Source organism: Opisthorchis viverrini (genome assembly GCF_000715545.1).
Source record: "Opisthorchis viverrini unplaced genomic scaffold opera_v5_6, whole genome shotgun sequence".
Lineage (NCBI taxonomy): Eukaryota > Metazoa > Platyhelminthes > Trematoda > Opisthorchiida > Opisthorchiidae > Opisthorchis > Opisthorchis viverrini.
The window spans coordinates 3,312,811-3,333,597 of record NW_008751662.1 but is presented as its reverse complement, the minus strand read 5'-3'; the positions used below and the strand labels follow the sequence as shown (position 1 = coordinate 3,333,597).

At 44.7% G+C, this 20,787-nt stretch overlaps 2 protein-coding genes across 2 annotated transcripts; one reads left to right on the top strand and one right to left on the bottom strand.

The window, feature by feature from the left end:
- Positions 1-487: 487 nt before the first annotated feature.
- T265_00657 (hypothetical protein) lies at positions 488-8,896 on the top strand (the record flags this gene model as incomplete). Its single annotated transcript, XM_009164485.1, has 4 exons — positions 488-625; positions 674-899; positions 4,906-5,693; positions 8,232-8,896. 4 exons carry the CDS (start codon positions 488-490, stop codon positions 8,775-8,777), a joined length of 1,698 nt encoding a protein of 565 aa, XP_009162749.1.
- Positions 8,897-13,512: 4,616 nt separating this feature from the next.
- Positions 13,513-20,607, bottom strand: T265_00656 (hypothetical protein; the record flags this gene model as incomplete). The annotated part of the gene is made up of 4 exons (XM_009164484.1): positions 13,513-14,166; positions 15,297-15,494; positions 16,971-17,095; positions 20,316-20,607. 4 exons carry the CDS (start codon positions 20,605-20,607, stop codon positions 13,999-14,001), a joined length of 783 nt encoding a protein of 260 aa, XP_009162748.1.
- Positions 20,608-20,787: the final 180 nt, after the last annotated feature.

Below are 20,787 nucleotides of genomic sequence, written 5' to 3'. Positions count from 1 at the left end.
CTCGGTCGCTCAATCCAATACTCCACCCCGACATATCCGGCTGCACTGGCCTCCGCACCACCAGAGCTGCGCAGCCGGAACCTGGGGGAGAGCGTTGGGGCAGTCAGTTCTTGCGTCCTACGTCCTTGCTTCTAACAGACAGCATACATCAATGCAGAGTGAATTCAGCGTGCGATCACGAGCCACCTGTTGTTTTGTTTGCTCTAGCTAATTAGACAGGCTTTCGGGTTTTAAAGACAGACTTCGAAGTGTTTGGGGCTGTTACCGAAGTTGTACACGATCTGCAGCTGAGCTTGATACACAGTGAGGGTCTGTGAGCCGTCGTTGTGTTGAAGGACTCATTTTAGAATCCGAGCTACACCCTTTATTCGCCGCTTGCGTCCATTTTTATCCAGAAACTTACTTTCTTCCATTCCAGCCTTCCAACAAGTTACTCGTTCTCCGCTCTGAATGAGAATACGACTAATGTTATCGGCATTCGGTCACTATGGAGACGCCCAACATTTATTACTATGACTGGTTGTTTACACCTCATCGATCTGTCGATTTGTCGCTGAAGATCCTAGTTACTGTGTTTGTTTTTTTGACGCTCCTTCTCATAGCCGCATGGCACGCCTCCCGAAAGGTACAGTCAGTTGTACTTTAATACAGTATTGATCCCCATGTTTTCCAGTCCTACAGAAGAGCACCTAGAGACAATCGGTTCATGGTGCCTAAGATAGGTGACCTCTATCGATTTGACTTCCAGCTGTTGTTATCGGGGACTTCAACCACCTCATGTTCGGAAGTCGTGACCGGTCGCCTTGGTAGATACACGGCTGTGGTCGTCAATGATTGGAAATTGATCAAGTTACACGAACAGTCAATAGACTTAGATTGCTTCTACTCCGCAGCCCCAGGTAAGTGGATCCCTGCGTCAGTTTTGTAACCTGCTGATTACCGCCTTCAATGAGTTCACTGTTGGTGTAATCATCCTGGAAGCGCAAGCACTCCCCACTTTTTTCGCGAGAAAATAAAAAACATTTCCTAGTCCTACGTTCTAATCCCTATGGACCGAACACTGTGCGCAGGTGAAGGCTTCAGCGGAAACTGCGGTGCGCAAATTATTGCATACTGTGTGCTTAAACCATAACACCCCTTCAACAAACTTAAACGAAGTACAGGGAAATGGACTGTCGAACGCTACACCGGATGTATTTCACTCTGCACTGATCAGTTTGGTCACTCGTATTTTTTGAACTAGCTGAACAAAAATAAACAAATTCGTCCAGCAAAAAAGTTAAATAAATAGGCAACTAAATAGGACATCTATATCCGATGTTTTCACCGAGTCACACTGATTAAGCTTCCATCGAAACTAGTTTTCACTCACAACCTCACAAGAAAACCCAGTGGAATACTAGACTTCAGTTTCATGTCATTCGGACGCCAGTGAGATTTAAAAATGCAGCCCCAGACTTGTTTTGTTCTGGTGAGCCCTGTTTCCACAAATAATCCTCGTTAGCTGACTAGATGAAGTGCAGCACCAATGAGCAAACTTTTATAATGTTGAATAACTGTGTCCGTTTTAAGTAATGCACATGGTGTGGCGATAGTATCAATGAACAAACCCCCTGAAGTACCACATGCTTTGCTTGCTGCTGACGGTAACAGGTCCCAAATCAAGATGGACAGACTTGGTCGGAAACGTACCACTTGCCGTAGTAGTCAATGCCGTTTGATCTTCATCATCATCATCGACAGCATGATACATACGAACGTTTTGGCTCAATTCGTTTGCTCATTTAAGTGTGCATTCAGCAACCAGAACAAGGTATCTGTTTCAAGTTGGATCGAGGTAGCGTAACTGCCAACCGGAAATTCCCTGTTTCGAACCCAACCCTAACTTTTCGGTAGCTCTTTTATAGGCTTGAGCAGCGTGGCAATACCTCCACGGACGTACTTCCTTGAAGTAACACGGCAGTTTTGCACTGATATGGCGCCACAGCTGAGCGATCGACTTTCGTAGATATTTCCAACGTTTGAAGTCATGATAAGGGTATCGAATATTTTCTTCGGTTGATCATTTTGGTTAGTCCACTACCGATATATATGATACTAGTCGGAAATGACGTGTATGCTTGAGTACATCCACGGGCAAGTGTGTAAAGAACGGAGTGCGAGGTAAGTGGGTCGAGGGACCAATAATGTCCGGAAATGAATGAAAAGTAATATCAAAATCTGGGGTATACTGTTTTGTAGCCGAGTAGATTGAATATCCCTTTTTGGGATTCTGCGCACAAGAGTAACATGGGTTTTTTGGTGATTTTTTTTTAATTCACTCATACGAGGAGAGGGCTGTACCATTTACCAGTAGTTTGTGTTCTTACCGGAGATTCTTTTCTGTCGGCATATCAAGTTTTGGCTGGCGTCGCATGGAGGCATTTAGGTTCGGCATCTACTTGACACATGTGGTTCTCCACATTCTTCCGTTAAACTCATTCAGGCGGGTGAGCACCTCCTTTAGAAACAATTTGAGCCGCCTTAAAATTATCTACTTGACGTCTGCCTTGAGTACGCACAAACCAGTCTGGTTTCTGGGTGGTTGGGGATCCCATTAGATATGTAAACTTATCTTCTGTCTGACGCGCGTGTATGTCTTAGCCGAGAATCTATCCTGCTTCTGTGTCCGTTAAGCTGAGTACTGTTGTCGCAGGGAAGTTTTGTTATTCCAACCAAGTTGGTACACGTCAACCACTTGTGCTTTCATAGAACCCATAAAACGCTTTGATAAACCCACCTTGATCTGATTGTCGGACATGAGTGTTGTATTGGTACAGCGGGTTATGCACACAGGAATCTCGTTCCTCAAGGTGCGACCATTCTAAGAGCCCAGAGTCGCAGCCAAACGAAGGAGCAATCTCTTCCTATAAGTGATCGTATGAGGTGAACTGGGGATCAGGTCATACTGTGCCCTGCGATAGTAGTGTGAAGACAGTAATTTTTCCCTCTAGCCGAACTGTATTTCTTACGGTCGTGCGACGGTTGGTCGTAACCACCGGTACGTTACTTATTTCAGTTCAGTTTGTCAATCACAAGCCAGGTACCAAGGGTACGCTGGTTCCAGGTATTTCAGTTTCGACCACCAGAAAATTCGAGAGTGAAAGGTATATAGCCGAGCATTGGAAGCGACAGTGTAATCACTTATTTGTTACTAAATCCATTCACTCATTTGAAAGAACGGAAAACTTCAGGTACGTTTTTTAAGTGATAGCTTTGATGCAGGTGCGCCATTGATTGCGTGAGCAGGCCATTTCTTACATTGTCATTAACCCTTGATGAGTTGAGTCCCAGGCTCTCCAGGGAGGTGGCAGTTGTCAGCCCTACTGAGTGTACTGGTTAGTGTTTTCATACACTGTCCACCTTTTGGTCTCTTCTACTCAGCACACGGCTGGGCGAAACACGAACACGAAATATGTCCCAACCAGCGCAACCTGTGAAGCGTGGATAGCTCACCCATCGCGAGCGAGTTCTTTCTCCTAGGACATGGTATTTCTCAGCATTGCTAATCTGATGCTCCCATCAGACCCGGCCGGTGATTTGGAGACACTGTTGGTCAAACTCTGATAGTTTCCGTGCATCGCCGCTCATAAAGACCACGTTTCTAATCCACAAAGCCGTGTAGATCACGTCGTCGTAAGATATGCGCCGTCCTTGATAAGCCAACTGGCGTCACATCGGTGCTGTAGGAGTCGGAAGTTGGCAAGAACTTTCCTGGCCTTTCCCATTCGATAGATGGTCTTATCTTCAACTAGTACAGCATAACTCATACAACTGCCCAGGAGAAGAGATTAATCTCCTCCATTAACTGACTTGTCTGCAAGCATGAAGTTTGTGTTTGACCCAATCCAGTCTTCTATCAGCACTTTAGATGAAGGACATACCAAACCATGTGACAAATTTATTTAAGATGGTTTGCATCTTTGGAGGATCCGAACCAAGAAGAGCAATATCTTCCATACACTCAATGTCTGTAAGTGAACCACTCTGGACCGTTTCGGTCCTTGAGGTTTCAGATGCAGATGGGGAAGTTTCAAGCGGCCCACCAGCAACGAAGCCGAAGACGAATGGTAAGGATGGGCAGCCTATTCCTGCACTATTGGACGTGCTGAGCTGAGGCGAAAGCCTTTGGTATACTCACACACGACTGCAGGAGTTTCCACACATTGCCTTAATATAAAGGATATAAATTTGGAAGGGACGCCTTTGATTGCTGAACACCGCTGAAGTTTCTAACGACTGACAGAGTCAAATGCAGCTTTTAGATCACGTGGGACAATAGAAACAGTGGTATTCTTCAAGAACTTATCCCAAGGTGAAGCATGGCCAGGTTGATTCTCACAAGTTTGCTCCTCCCAGTAATCGATCAACTTGCGGAAAGTAATGACAGAGAGCGACTTGGATGCTACGGCTACCAGGCTGATATGACGGTCTTTTTCATGTGACATTCTTGTGACCTTTGCTCAGTAGGTTTTCAACACTTTGAAAAGTGTCGAGTTCAAACCATCAGGGTTAGGTGCTCTGTCTCTTTGGAGGAATGACGTTTCGCGCGGTTCTTATAGCAGTTGTGTTGAAGGAGACCAGCTGAACTGTTCTTTGAAATGTTTAACCCATTGCTCAATAAAATGATTTTGCGAGTAAATCACTGTTCGATCCAATTATTTCCCTGACATCCCTCTTCTAACCTGTTGATCGAGTCAACTGAAACAGGGCGAGATTGCTGGCTTCAGCTGAAGCCAACAGGCTTAGCAGCCCAGAAGCATTCTTTGTCATTCTTCAGGTTCGCAGTGATTGGGTTTGGGTTGATACTTATTTTTAACACTGTCTCTAATCCATAATACCTCACCATTCTTATCCCCCACCTAGGTGCACTACGATCCAAATGGTACGGAGTACTCTTGTCTGATTCTTCACTATTCAATCGATCTCAGCTACGTGCCGTTCTGCTTCACGCATTTGATAGCCTGCCGAATGGTTCTTACACAGCGGTCGGATTGTTGGGCGCCAACCTTTTAGGACTGAGCGAGACCACAAACCATCAGCTGATTTCAAGTGAGGCCATTCTGAAAGAATGGATGTGCGGTGTTCTAGCAGAATTTCTCTTCTTCAACTCCTCCGAATTCGCCAACGACATGCATGAAAGTGTTGCGCAGAAGGCAAATTTTGTTTCTCATTTCAAATCTCTGGTGAACAGTTTGGAATCCTTCCACATTGATGGGAAGCCCTCCAACCATCAGGATACGGTAGTGCGGGAACCGTCGACAGTTGCAGAGCTGCTTTCAAGTACCGATCGCCTTCTTAGTCCATTGGTTCAGCATGCGATGGCGCGTTCTCTCAGTCATACTCAGGAATTTGCAAGCAGAAAACTGCAGGTGAAGTCGCGGTCTGACAGCTACTTGAATCGATTGGTACGGACGTATCACCAGCTGAACGAGGAAGGTGAATTTGTGGACTTCATGCACATGACACACTTAACACATTGCTTATCTGAAATCGGCCTTATTCTGCGGTTTGTCCTCGCCCGAAATCTGAGACTGCTTTTCGCTGCCCTTGCACAACGACCAGTCTGGCAGCAGCGCCTCAGGGAAGAAGCGTTGTCCAGTTCCAAAGAATCATCCGCAACGACAGAATCCGGCGTCCCCGATTTACGATGGGTAAGATCCCATTGAAATCTTTTTATCATGTGGACTGTCAATGAGACATTTAATCTGGCGTTTAAAACCCTTGATAGCACCCACTTCTGTGGAACAGACTGGTACTCAGTTAATTCGAGCCAAAAAGGGTGAATTTCCAGCAACAGCCTCCGAGAATAGCGATTGTCTCACTAGCCTTTATTCAATTATCTCGAACAAGAAATACTGCTGCGGATCGCTTATTGTACTCTGCGCTGTGGATCATTACCTACTGAGAAGAACATCCGACACCGTCAGTTGTGATAGCTTTGCATGGTTTTGTTTAGAAACCCTCTGAGGACTAGTAACATTCCTCCCAGGAAAACGTTTTCACCTGGTGCATCTTTTCCGAACAGCATAGTATGGTCCCAGGTCACCAGACAATCGATAACTATTCTCAGTTTACCCCGACGTCATGTTGAGTTTAGCGGACAACTCGTTTTCCCTCCCAGTGGTTGATTTTGACTGCCTCAGGCATGCTTGTGCCAGGTGGCTGGATAACGAAGAGGCCATCTTCACTAAACGGTTTGCTGTTCCCAATAAACCCATGAAATTTTTCTGAACTGCTTTAAGTTAACTTTATCACCACTCACTAGCCATTACTTTTCTCACCTGAAGAACTGTCTGAGAAACTAAAAACAACCTCAGAGCTCTCGAACACACTTTCCTACCCATAAAATTCCCCAGGTATTACCGGTTCTGATGGTGGGGAGTGCTCTTGTGATATTCCACGCTCCCTATAGCTTCTAAATATTCTAGTCAGAATAGGGTTTGATTGCCAATTTAAACCCCTGGTTGACTGTAGCTTGTGTGATCTACAGATGCTGTTACTTCTGGATCATAGCAACAGAAGAACACAGCAGCTGATTTTCAGGGAAACCAACAAGGGGAATCATATAACTGTCTTGCCGAGACCACCGATCTGGACAGTGTATCTGCTGGGTCGCTTCACTGTTCAGTGCAATGACTGAGTGGTCGGTAGTGTTACTCGGGTTAAAAAAAATCCAAAATGTAATCATGAAAAATAAACGCAGTTAACTCCGTATGTGTGTCCACGGGACCGTCAGTTGAAGAGCACTCCTCTCGTCCAGCGTCACACTCGGTGCATGTTGTATGGCACTTACCAGTAACATGTTTTATCAAGTCAGGCGCCTCTGTTACCACAACACCTATTGTTAGGATGAAGCTCCTGTTTCTTTCTTCAGGTTGTAACTGGCTTCGGTTGTCGTCGGTCTCAGTTATCCTTTAAGAGTAGCAGCAGTAGCTTGACGCCATTGCCACCACAATAAGGTGAATTGTGACAATTAAGATTGATGGTTGCAAATATCACACCGACAAAGTCCTAGGCGCCCACAAATGAATTCGAAAATGTAGTATCAAAGTTGCCTCTTTTCACTTCGTTACTCCTCAACATTGATTTATATCCAGTCATTCTCATCAGGTAGCCCCTAACTCATCAAACGGAATCTGCCAGTTAGGTTAAGTGACGTGACCGATATTTTCGTGGCCCGATACCCTTTTCTCACCACTTCTTTGTTTCTAGTCCAGTTGGGACTTTGTGCATACTGCCAAAAGTTGAGGTTTTCCGCTTGAGAAACGTAGTCTAAGCAACGAAGGCTGGATCCTGACCTCCTGTTTGGTTTTCTTCTGAAATAGGTTTTATCCCGTTCGCAACAACACGATGAAAGCAATAAGATATCGCGACCGACAAAATCGCAGTCCAGCATACCTGAGAGTACATTACTACTCCTTAAGGAGGTTCATTGACCCTAGGCATGATTTTTAAGGAACACTGGATGACAACCAGTTTAAAAAGCCCCTCTGGGAACTTGAACCTACGTCTTATTTCGAAGCTGCGTCCGTTCGGTCACTTGGGTGGATCAACGATAAACATGCGAACACAATTTTAAAAATAATACACTCATTTGCAAATCAATTGGGTTTGACCTACGTCTTATTTCGAAGCAGCGTCCGTTCGGCTACTTGGGTGGATCAACGATAAATATGCGAACACAATTTTAAAAATAATACTCTCATCTGCAAATCAATTGGGTTTTCACGAGAGACTCAACTGCATCTCTCGTTTATGATATTCTTCAGCTGAATGTGCTGCACACAGGCCGCCTCATGTTTCAGGTGGCACGATATTCGAGATATCGCAGGATGTGTCCATAAAGGAAACCACTCACAAAGTTGCTGGAAACTCTTCGACAGCCCACGACCGGTTTCACCCTACTTTGGGCATTGTGTAAAACATCCGGTGGTGGTAATAAATCGTGTCAATCCCTGTGTTTTTTAAACGTGGGCCTACCAGGGTAGCAGATCTCCACTCACCTGGAACTAGTTGATCAGCCGAGAACGATGTCTGGCAACCACTGACCCTATGTCATCAGGGTCCAGGCTATACTGAATCCCTTTAAAAAGGTAGATTAGTCAGCAGCTACGGGCCGTTGTGTAAGATTCACCCCTTATGTATCAAATCGTTCTGCAGGCCGTGCTGTGTTTTTCCTCTTATTCTAGGCATCCGCCAATTTGCTACTGCAACGCACAGATCAGCTTGTCTGGACAAAGGCGCTAGTAAATGAAGCGATGCGTTTCACTGCACCTGGATGGCCCTGGGGCTGCATCAGACAAGCAACTCGAGACGGACGGATACAGGAGTGCGACTACGCTCAAGACGACCTGATACTATTCAACCAGCCGGCTTATTTGTCTGACCTCACATTGTGGAATGGACAGACGCCAGTTGATTCCCCTAGCCCGACACCTCACCTAGGTTTTAATCCTTGGCGTTTCCTGGACCCTGAGGTGAACATCTTTCGAAATCAGAAGCTCTGCCTTCCCGTTCATTGGGCTCAGTTTGTCCTAATGGGTTACACCGTATGTATTCCGAACGAATGCATTTATCGCTTACTCACAGCCCTTTTGTTGCATTTATCACACGGTGGATGGCGCATACAGAATGCCAACTCGGACAATGAACTCAATCTTACAGATGACCCGGTTTTGCTTACTTCTGATTTGCCTTCGTTTGTCCTACACGCTCCTCATTCGACTTCTGTCTAATAATCATAGTTCTTCATTTGTTGGGTGTTATGTCTCGCATTTATTCCCCTTTGCAAATGGTTTTTTGGCTGGTTTTCCGCCCCTGTTTTAGACCAGCAAGGTTTAAACGTGTAAGCAAATGTATGCCCTCAATCTAATGTGCTCTCTTCTCGCTCAACTCAATCGAAAATCTATTTATTGGTTTCCATATGGAATGCGGAGCTGTATTCTATAGCTCAGTAGTGGCAGTTTGAGATTGTAGGGTATCCTTTCTGTATGAAAGTATTTAGGTAAATGTGGCCCCTCTTTTTTTGAGGGACAGGGGTCAGCATTTTACTCTTCATTTCAGCGGCGAGTTCACGAGAACAGCACAAAATGGTTTCTTTAGACCGTTTACGTATCATAACAGCTTTAGTCGTGAATAATCTGTTTATTCTTGTTTTGAACGTGATAATTTCGTTACCTCGTGACAAGGCAGCAGATGAGCTCAAATCGAACGGTTGCACTTCAGCCCATTGACCAACCAGTACTAACCAGACACCGGATGTGCAATGCTCCCGTGATTGTCAATTTAACCTGCTTCGCAGGCGTAAATGAGGAGATAAGCGCACTGTCTAGCGAAGGATCTCATGTGGAAGCACTTTATCGTAGTGTAGCACGTAATGATGGTGTATAGTTGGACAACAAGAAACATGCCTACTTGATAGACTAAACTTAGACGATGATGGGAGATGCAATCACTTCCCCGATTTATCAGCATCCAGATCCTTGAGCTTAGTTGGCTTCATGTTTGATTTCAAGGACGGTCCAAACAAACGTTTTGTGGAATAGTAGGGATAAAATCAAGTCCACTGGACAGGGCTTTTGTCTGCACAACTCTTTGTTACCACATCGTAAAGACAACGCATGAAACTCGTTGCTCAGTTGGACAATTACTAAGGGTCGATTCGAGTCAAAATAGCAACGACCTAACAGAACCCTCAAAATCATACGATCTCGATATGGTCTGACCAAGAAACTGAAGGACAGAGCGCGAAATTGCAACATATCTGTCCTGAATTCTGTTGGGCATGTCCACCTGATTTATAGTATTCCCTACTCTACAAGTGAGCACTCTCAGACACTGAGGTTTGTCCTAGTGGTATACTTACTGTTTTGCAATACAAACCACGGTAGTACTTGATCTACGTACTTCAGCACCACCCGGGTGAAACAAAACAGCTATTCCCGTTGGCAGTGCACATTCTTCAAAGACTACAAAACTCTACAGATTTATACACTGAGTTATTGCGCTACCCGTAAGTGACTCGAATCCCTTGAAGTTCAACTTTACAGCTGTACAAAGTGTATATAGTTACCAGTGGATTTCCTGGCGTTGCTACGAGACAGTTGGCAAATTCATTTACGTCCCATAATAGAGTGATCACGACGATAAACCAGGAGAAAGGATCAGTAACGAACGGCAATCAGTCTGGTTGCAAACAAGTGGTTTCTGTAAATAGACAGGTGTAATTCAAAGTACAGCGTTTTTTTTTTGATAAAACGAAGTCGTTCACGAAGAATTCCAATCAAGAGGAACAATTTCATGCCCCCTGTTCAGCAAACTGTCATCGCCGTAAACGAGGTTTTTGATAAACGAAGTCGTTCACGAAGAATTCCAATCAAGAGGAACAATTTCATGCCCCCTGTTCAGCAAACTGTCATCGCCGTAAACGAGGAACTTATTTCTTCCGAATAAATTAGCACCAGAAACACTTCTCGAAAATGGCTGTAGTAACGTAAGCAGTGTAGACAGGGTAAATCGAAAACTGGAGGGTCATTGGCCTAGGGGGACGTCGACTGTCCTGAAAACTATGACCAGGCCGTATGTGCCACGTTTTAAGGACTCCGATTAAGAGATGTAGATGAATACGACACTAAGCAGATGCTGTTTACTTAATCCAAAAGCAAATAATTGCCCGATAGTTGGTAGTATTTCGAAGTACTTCAGCTCCGTGTTGCAGGACCCTTTGGTGGCATTTTTAGCAGGGTGAAGGAGGGAAACGAGTGGAATCGGATAAACCCGGATTTGAAACCATCAGTGAACAGCGTATGAACTGCTCTTGCCCCGTATCCTCAGAATTGCAGTCGCACAGGGATTGGACCGGACGGGACTCATCAGCGAATGTTTGGTCAGCAGTGCACCGGGCATCCTGGGTGACCAAACCCTATCCGACAAGTGAATGACTTGGACTTGTCACTGGCTCACTTTAGACCGCGATCTTCTCGTGTCGCCCCACTATATTGAGGGCCCCCTACCTCAATTCTCTACTTTCTGAGCAGCCACAAAATATCACGACCCCTCACGCGTATGACAGCATAACTCCGGTAGGACAACGCTCGAACCTAAACATGCCTTTTCAGACCACATGTTACCATTGTCGCAGACATGAGTTTTGCCCATGTTATCGCCAGAAACCACTCAACTTTCATACACCAATGGACCTCTGCAACTCCTTCACGCTAGCTTCTGACAACGTTCGGGCGCCAAGATGAGTTGGACAGGAGGCAGGTTCCTAGAGGGTCTCCCCGTGGATATTTTCCCCTCAGAAATCCGCCCACACGATCATAAACTGATTGCTCGCTGGAACTCTTCATTAATAAGTAGTCAAGCAACACATCACATACGCCGCTCTGGTGACTCCATTTCACCAAAAGCAGTGCCCTATGTTGGAATAGTTCTCATCCAACGGATGAAATCCGCAGCTTTACATTGAATGCCTATTAACAACAGACTGGATGTGGTGAGATTAACAGGAAGCTGCAATTCTGCAAAAGGAGAACTAACTAATCAGAGTGCTATGTTGTGATTGGACTGAAAGAACTACCTGTCCTGGAAATACTCCAACATGATTTGGCAGTTGGTAGGAAGACTTCCAACTATAAAAGAACACAGGCCACCTGTTCCACGCACCCTCGAACATGTCGAAACCAACATCTGGTTATATCAGGCGTTCATTGACATCGTAGACATTGGCACAGAGCCTTCGGTTGAGTCTACTACGACCTGTTTCCGCTGACCCAACCACAACGCAGGAAGAAAAGCAATCGAGCGCCAGTTATCAGTTACTGGGGGACGGAGAACTAAGGTAGAGATGGAATGAGCTGGGGCAAACGCTGACGGCCACTGTTTGTTTTGTCCGGTTCGACCAACTGACCCAAAGAGGATGATCGTAAATGAAACAATACGCAAACTTAAGGGTACACTTATTACGAAACTCAATCGACGCATAGGCCATGTTTCAACCTAACTGCGTTGCTTTTTTCAGCACGTGTTCCAGGGTATTTGATAGGAAAGTTCTGTGATCTGCTGATGAAGTGCGCAGCGCAAACAGTTTTGAGCCTCCTGGTGAAGACTTACTGCCTTCGGAACTATTCAATTGTGGCAGTGACATTCTACCAACGAATCTAACTTACTTGCCGAAGGCTGGATAACACGGTACAAGATCACTTCTGGACAAAGCCTGTTGTAGATCCTATATTCATGAAAACATCGGAGTACCGATTGTTCGAATCATCGAGGAATAAGTCTCATTCATATCAGTCGTGCCGAAGGTTCTGGGAATCCTAATTTTTCGAGAGTTAACCTTCACCTACTAACTGAGGTGCTATGAAGAATAAACTGGTTTTCGCAATAGATGTGATTATGTTGACCACACTGCAACATCATAGAGAATCGCCGCCTATACGGACGACCAACTACTACAGTTTTCCTGGACATCAAAGCCGCCTATGATTCGGTGGGCCGATGTACCTGGCGGAAGTACCTCCTAGAAAACGGTGTACCGAACATATTCCTTAGTGTCTTGGAGGTTCATAAAAACAAACGCGGATCGTAGTAGAACAAGTGGAAAAAAGCTGTTCGAACTTTAACCTAGAGCACCGAAGTCATGATGCCTCACACTGTAAGGCTGAAAAAGTTGGCAGGCTAAGGTCGATTTGACACTTTGTAAAATACTTTGTAAATACTACTACTAAACGGTTGAACTGAAGCAAGAAGTCGATCTGTCTGATATGAACATGAGAATTATACAGAGTTGTTTTCTCCAGCTACTCCAAAGCACAAAATAGCTTACTGGTTAAGGTTCGAACTCCCTGACCAGAAGGTCCGTGTTTTGAACCCCACTGCACCGCCGGTGCACTTGTCTAGGCTTGGACAACCTGGCAGTCACTCAGCCGTCGTGCTTCGTTTGGATGGCAGGGCAGCAATGCGCCGCAAGGACGTTGCAGATGAACGATTATATTATTACTGGAGGGTTGCAAGGATCTAAAGCTTCTAGACATTATGCGTGACCGTCTCTTATTTTCGTCGCCATACTGATTAATTTGCTAGCAAAAAAGCTCAAATCTCGTCAAACGGAGCCCCGGGAGTACCTGGACGAAATGCAGAATGGAGTGCTGCATGTGCCCTCTGAACAAGAACCGGACGGGAATTAAGTCTTCACCATACTCCTTTTTTGTCTGTATAGAATTCTACAGAATGAACAAAAATAGGTATAAACGCGTGTGACAGTACCAATGCGTATTTTGACTACACATAAGTTGGCAACAAAAATGGAACATATGTAACAAAAAACAGTGGGGACTCATGTCAGATTACTCAATAAGAGTACGGCAGTGAAGCATCGGTGTTGAACACTGATGTCATGCTGTCGATGATGATGGCTCAAGAAGAGTAATCGGACTAGCGTTCGGTAACACAGTAGTTGGTGTCTCGATCATTGAGAGTAATCGGACTACCGTTCGGTAACACAGTAGTTGGTGTCTCGAAGTCGAAGACTGTCATTCTCCCCTGGACCATCGAACCCTCCCCCTAGTTCAGAATTGTCGCCCAAGACAGTCGAACGTGTGGAAGTGATGACAGGTTGGATGTGCGGCGTAGACCAGGATTTACTACATCGTGTATGATAAATATATTATGAAATGCTATAAATTATTTCAAGCGTTATCTGTCACAATCAATGACGACGATCCACCCCACCTTTCTTTCCGTGTCAAGAACGTCTCTCTAATTCGGCTGATGTTTCGTCGAGAGAGACAGTAATACACAACAGCTATATACAAAATGACGGAAACCCCAACAAAAGCGGGGTCTAATCAGGGATAGGCGCATAGACCAATGAGAGTATACAAGTTTCTCATGGTAAAGTGTAGGATACGTGAGTAATTCTGGGGAGTTCTGAGAGTGGGAAATCTTGGGAGTTCATTCATCAGCAAAAAGCACCCGGCGAGTAGACGGTGGTTCACGAGGTTTGCTACTGAACGCCAACCAGGCTTCTTCGGGAGCATCCGTGAATCGGGTTAAACCCTCGATCAGACCGGTAAAATCGACTTCCGTGAAACAAGGCGCCTCGTTAAAAGGCGTGTGCGGCTGTAAAGTGAAGGATATTTTGATTAGCATATCCATACCGGTGGAAAGTAAGAAGAAATCCAAAGGATATTCTAAACATAGTTGATCGGATGGTCTGGAATGGGAAATAAAGATCTGGATTGCAACTTGGGAATGAAACAGACGCTGATTTACTATGATACTTCCGCAATAAAATTGCCCAGTTCAGCGAACAAACCAACGATCACCGGTACCTGAGCTACCAACATTCTCCTAAATAGAAAATGGCACTTCTGTACGACATGTTTTCCCCTAAGTATGGCGTCGGTTCATGAACCTAGCTCGGCAGAACATGCACTTTTGAAGTAAACGTCAAACAGACGACCAAAATAAAGTCACGTTTTAGTAAGAATCCACAATCATTTAGATTTTGTAGAAGGCAACGAATCACCACTACAGCTCGAATAGCTAGAGCCGTTGGATGCAACGGAGACTTCTAAAGAGGTGTAAATGTTTCTTTTTTTGAAGGTAGCTGCGAAATCGGGTTTGAAGGCGTTTGTTAAGAAGTCAAAAAGGCTTCGTCTCGAATAGGAAACACCTTTGTATGATTGTAAACAAATGACTCAAGATATTTTGGTGCATGGATGTGAAAGTATGGTAATTCACCCTGAAAGGAGAGCCAACGGATATCATCGCTTGGATCACATGCGTACGGTTGATGTATGAATGAAAGCGGATCATACCGTAGGTTAGCCATGTTCAGCTGAACGGCAAGTGTCCAGCTTTTATATGGAGAGTCGACAGCTCCAGTTTACTTGGTTGTTCACAATATCTGCACCGCTGACGATGATTATTGAATAGTCATGAAACATTTACACGATGCTTTTACAGAGGTTGACTTAGTCCAAAAGGACGAAGTTAACGCTTGAAAAATGAAATTACTCAAATAAGATTTTCGAATATTCCCAGCTCAAAGGGAACAGAATGAAAGGATAGCAGAAGCTGCTTTCAACGAGAGTCACTTCATGTGGTCATGGATTTATATTTCCTGGGTCCGATAAACTATTCAGACAAGCCAGTATCCCTTTATCGAATGGCTATACAGAGACCATCTGAAATTTGATGAAAATCGAGCATAATTAAATAAACTAACCAATTCGCGAGATACTCACCGTCGGTCTGAACCAAGCAGTTGCGGCGAGGTGGCCACCAGGGAGTGAATGCTCCTCAAACTTCCAATAGCCTGATGCGAAGTCATCAAAGCTGCAGGAAACGGAGGGTTCGCCCGAAGGGCATAAGGTGCATTGCACGGTACTAAGAGGGAGACGTATACCACAACCAACTGCCTTCAGGTAGGCTTCCTTAAGACACTGGAACAGATAAAAATATCAACTCCATTGTAGAAATCACACACATACACAGCTGGCTGCATGATTTTCCGTAAAAACATGCACAGCAGTACACTTCCCCCGAACAAGAACCACCTCTGGGACCTGGCCAAATTAATCTCCTCTAGTAAAGAGGTCCATATGATGGGGAATGTCCAAGTCGCTAGTTTCACGCGACGGACAAGTGACCGAACGTCAAACAGCAACCTACGTTTGTTACATGATGTACACAATAAATTCTACACTCCAGTGATTCCTATTTAATGCGGGTCAAATAGTATGGTCAGTGAACACGAGATGCCACTAAGGGCCTTAGGGTTGGTTCATTTGTCTCGCGAAGTTCCAATAGCTTAAAATTGCAATCTGAAACTCCTTTCGTGGTCCTAAATTCGGCCTCTTTCTACTCGCCATTCGATCCATTCACCTGTGTTTGAGCTGTTCTATTGGTCCTCCACAGATTTATCGGCATCAGCGACGGTGATTTTAGTAGAAAGATTAACTTTCACCAGTTGGTGTACGATACTGGTTAAACGTCGTCTATCTACTGGTATCCATGATCACGGCATTGAAATAATTGACTTCCACTCAAACTGAGGAACCCACTTGGGAACCAGTGAAGTTATCAATTTAACATAGAGCGCGGTCAGCCAGCGTTTTCCTGTAATAAACCTACATAGAAAAGAAAGTAAACTTGCGCGGTATTCCGCAAGCAAAACAACCTATTCTACACCCAAAGATGCGAACTGAGACAAGCATGATGTGTGAAATTACTTCGGGGGGACAGCAGGTGGAAAGCTGTAGACTCACTAGTTCTCCATGGCACCAGAATTTTTACACTGATAATCGCCCGCAGTCTAGGAATAGCTTAGCAATGTCCAATGGCGCTTTCTGGACTCAGCCAAACTATTTTCATTGCACCCTCAAGGGGCACCAATATCCTATTTCTGACGACATGGTACTCTAAAGACTTAGACTATCTACCTGGATTCCTAGCAGCACAAATGAGCCTTCGTTGACTGATTGGGCCTACAGTACCTGAAGTGCTCCTGACTTTGTCTAGAAATACTAGACCAATCACCTGTAACCTCACGCTCTGTGGTAGATCACAATAGTTGTTGTGTTAGACATTCACCACCTGACCACATCGTTGTGCAGAAAATTCAGCTGTAGAGCCTCTTTGGAAGTATCAGGAATATGCATCAGGGGGAAGCTCGGCTTTAGTACATTCCGCCTCACTATTGCGGAACAGAAACATATCAATCGCGTCCGCGTTCCTCGACTTCTGAGGGGAGTTGGTTGGGCAGTATCAGCCAAAAGTAAGAGCTTCGGCATTTTGCCCATCGATCCGTCGGTAGTGTCTGTGGAACCGAGATGGTGTCCCGTTTTGAGGAGGTGACTGTGTGAAACGGACAAAAGCAAGAGACCACTGTATTTGATATAAGTATGGAAATAACTCACCCAATGGCGGTAGAAATATCGCATCTGTTCGCCCTCTGTTGTCTGGGATAAAATCAAATTTAGTTCCTCTGGAGACAACACACTCTTTAACTTGGTAATGAAGCTGTGGGCCGATTTTTCCGGCGCTAAAGATCCAAAAGTAAAATAGGGTTCAAATGAAAGGAGTCGACAAGGATGTGACATCAAATAAGAGGCAAACACCTCTGCCATGGAAAGGCAGTGAACTGCAATTCCTCAGCAGGGGCTCTGTGGAAAATTTCATACAAAAAACCACACCGGTGGCCTGTGACACTCACTCCAATCCATTCAGAAGGATGTGAAGTCAATGAACGCGAAAACACTACTTATCCGAATGAATCGGTAGGAGGCTGTCCCAGGCACAGAGAGAGGATTACCACCACGTGGTGCTGCACATTACGTTCACCTCAACGGAATCGGTTGAAGTTTTCTGCTTCAACCTCACCAGGCAAATGCATTTCACTATTTAACTTTAACATCGCTACCTCATTGATACCAACTGAGACTGGATAGCTCAGTCGACCTAGTGTCAATGGGGACCCAGAGCGGTAATCGCACGTAGTCTCTAAACTTCGCATTTACCACTGCATTAGTCAAAATGAGGAAGAGCTAAAGAGAACAGTTATTAGACAACGATAGCTTTTGGAATTGAGAAGGCTACGGCAACAGGATATCATCAAACCACACTCTAACCAATTCGAAAAACATGTCAAACGTAGCCTCACCTCAGTGGAACAGGGGAACTAAGTTCAATTCAAAATGTGTCAAAAGAACATCATCTAAAATTATGAGCTAAACGTTGGGGAACCGTTTGATTGGCTTAATAGAAACTTCATACCAAAAACTGCCAGGGAAATATACCATGAAACATAGTCAGACAGATGACGGAGCGCGAAAATCAGAAAAGATGCCGCCAACAGTTATCAATCCAACATAGCTGACACGCATTATAAGATTATCCTTTTCATCCCAGCCACCTTCTGAGTGGGAACCATTTAGCAATATTCAGATCGTGACCAAGTAGCAACAATCGAATGAGAAGCTACTCAGTTAGAAGGTTTTCTCCACCCTGGAGACTCAGACCAAATAAGAAAAGATATTACTGTTCCGCTGTAGCACCCTTTCCATGGCTAGCTGCCACGCCATCCGGAAGAGGGAAGAGGGCTGGTAAATACCAGAAGTCGAGATGCAAAGGTTGCGCTCAAACCACGAGCCTTCCAGTTGGTAAATTCGCGCTCTCACCACCGAGCGATCTCGACCCGAGTCACCATTGTCTGCCAATGGAATTCTTAAGGTACAACGGTCGCCTTTATGGCTTAATCCCCACCAGCCGAATGCATAAAAAAGAATACACGAAACAGCACTTTATAGAAGGACAACCTACAGGCCGAACAAAGGCTACCCGTCTTATTATCACTCTGTTCTAAATGACAGTTCCAACATTCCTCAAGTCGTTAGAGTGGAGCCAAACGGAGAAAATTACGGCCACGAAAACACCCTTACACGAGTGATTCTACTGTATACCACGAGTGACACCTACATTGACCGCCTCAAACAGGACATATGGAAAACGGAAATAAAACTGTACAAGCCCTTCAGCACATGCAATCGTTTAGTAGCTTTTGATTTTCAGCATCGACACCTACACTGACCACCTCAAGCAGGACATATGGAAAACGGAAGTAAAACTGTACAAGCCCTTCAGCACATGGAATCGTTTAGTAGCTTTTGATTTTCAGCATGGAGTCTTCCATGTTCCCCTCCCTTTTGTCGAATACCGAACGTTTTCAATAACTTGAACGCGATTATCTGCCGTCAGCCATGCAAAAGCTTTGATTTGAAACTGGTGTCCTCAAGCAAAAACTGTCTACTATTATTCACAGTCACATATGAAGTCAGCAGGTGATACCTTGAAAATACCTGCCGAAAAGATCCACTCATCTCACCAAGCTCATTATTGGGAAGGGCCTTTTGTTACACTGAGGTAAAGCCCCAGTAAGGTCTGAACCGCCGGCTGTGTGCTACTTGTTTGTTCGTTGCATTTGATGCGATACTGGTATCTTTTCTGTCCACAGAGAAAATGCGAATGCTCCCGAATAATCATAGAAGACATTGGGAAGTTAGGAGAAACTGCTGTCGATACAGTCAATTGAAGCCAATGGGGTCACAAGGTAAATAAATAAGTGACCATGAACCTTTATAAACAGATGAATATGAACTCTCTTCCGGCAACTGAGGCGATATGAACAGCCTAGAATTAAGAGTCTAAACGGCAAAACATTTTGGCCTGGCGAGGTTACGTAATGAATAGCAAATTACGAAAAATCTGCCAACAACGAATTGATATAGAAGTTCCGGCCTATCAACTGTATTCCACTGACAAGAGTTCGTTGATGCGGAAATCGCGCGCAATAAAAATCTTCGTCAAAATAAAAGAGATGAAAGGAGCAATGGAAGTTTACACATATGGACGGTCTTTCGACCACACGTTTGCTTTGGAGGAGGAACGAAATTAAGGAATGCTGCCGTCTCGGCTTCTCGAAGAAAACATCATGATTGTATGGCTTGAGGCGGACGCTGACAGGAAAATATTATTAAAATCTGCTGTGGATCCACTGAATCTCAGTACTCACCACGAGTCTGCCTGGTCGGCTTTCAGACAACGTGAAGGTTGAAGTGGGAACTTTGTCACAAAGTTAATGGCTCACAGCCACCGGGCTTTTCAAGTGTTTCTGGCAACTCTTGGATGACTTGGCAGAATCCCAATAACCGCGCGTTGTTTGAGTTCCAAGACAGCAAAGCAGCTTCAGTCCATTTTGTTAGTCTTGGTACTCAAATCCTCTAACCTTACTGAATCACCATAACACTTACTGCCTGCTCACCTTCGATGTTGCGCGAATGAATTCAGCTTGGGTGACCATATGAAAGGATTACCACAGTAATAAACCAGCTTCAAAGACATGTAAGATACGAAGCAGCCAGTAAAAACATCGTTTTAATGCTGTCCACCACTGTCTTAGTCATGAGTCAGTAAAGTTGCCTTCTCTGAAGGCAGCCAAAAAACTATTGGGTCTCCAGAAATGTTTTACTATCTCATTAAGGGGGGAGGAGTGCTAGCTTAACACAATCATTCCGAGGTGCCTACACCTCCAGACATTCACTCAGGCAATCTGGATAGAAACTGACAACACAACAGCCATTGACATCGATTAGCGGACCCATATCAGGATGGAACCGAGAAAGTATTAGATCAATATATTATCCTGGGATATGGAAAATTGAAAATCCTATCTATTTGGGCCAAGGCACTCATAATATGACACTTACCCCACTCTCGATAGAGATTATCTCCACGATGTGCCTTGTCAGATTCGAGCACAGTCTGGATAAGCTTCTCTATCGGTTGATAAAGTTCGGCCATTTGCTTCACTTCCCGCGCAAACTTTAGGCGCCGTTGGCTGCAATTTTCCCATGTAGAACGAAGCTCTGCATCCAACGCATCCTCCGCTCGCTTTTGCTTCAAAAACGAATCCCACCAAGCTTCTAAAGCGGAGTCCGACTCGGATTGAACCGCAGCCGTTACTGGTTCCTCAGTCGGAGGACCAGCCTCATTGTCCATGTGGCTGTAGAAATAATGAAAGCACATTATCAAATCAGTTGAGTATGAGAGATGATAGGTGGGTTTGTTCAACATCACAATCGAGCGGGGCGGAGCTGGTCTACCACAAACACGCAGTAAACAATAATAATAATAATAATAATAATAATAATAAACAAATAATAATAGTTCAGCTGTATC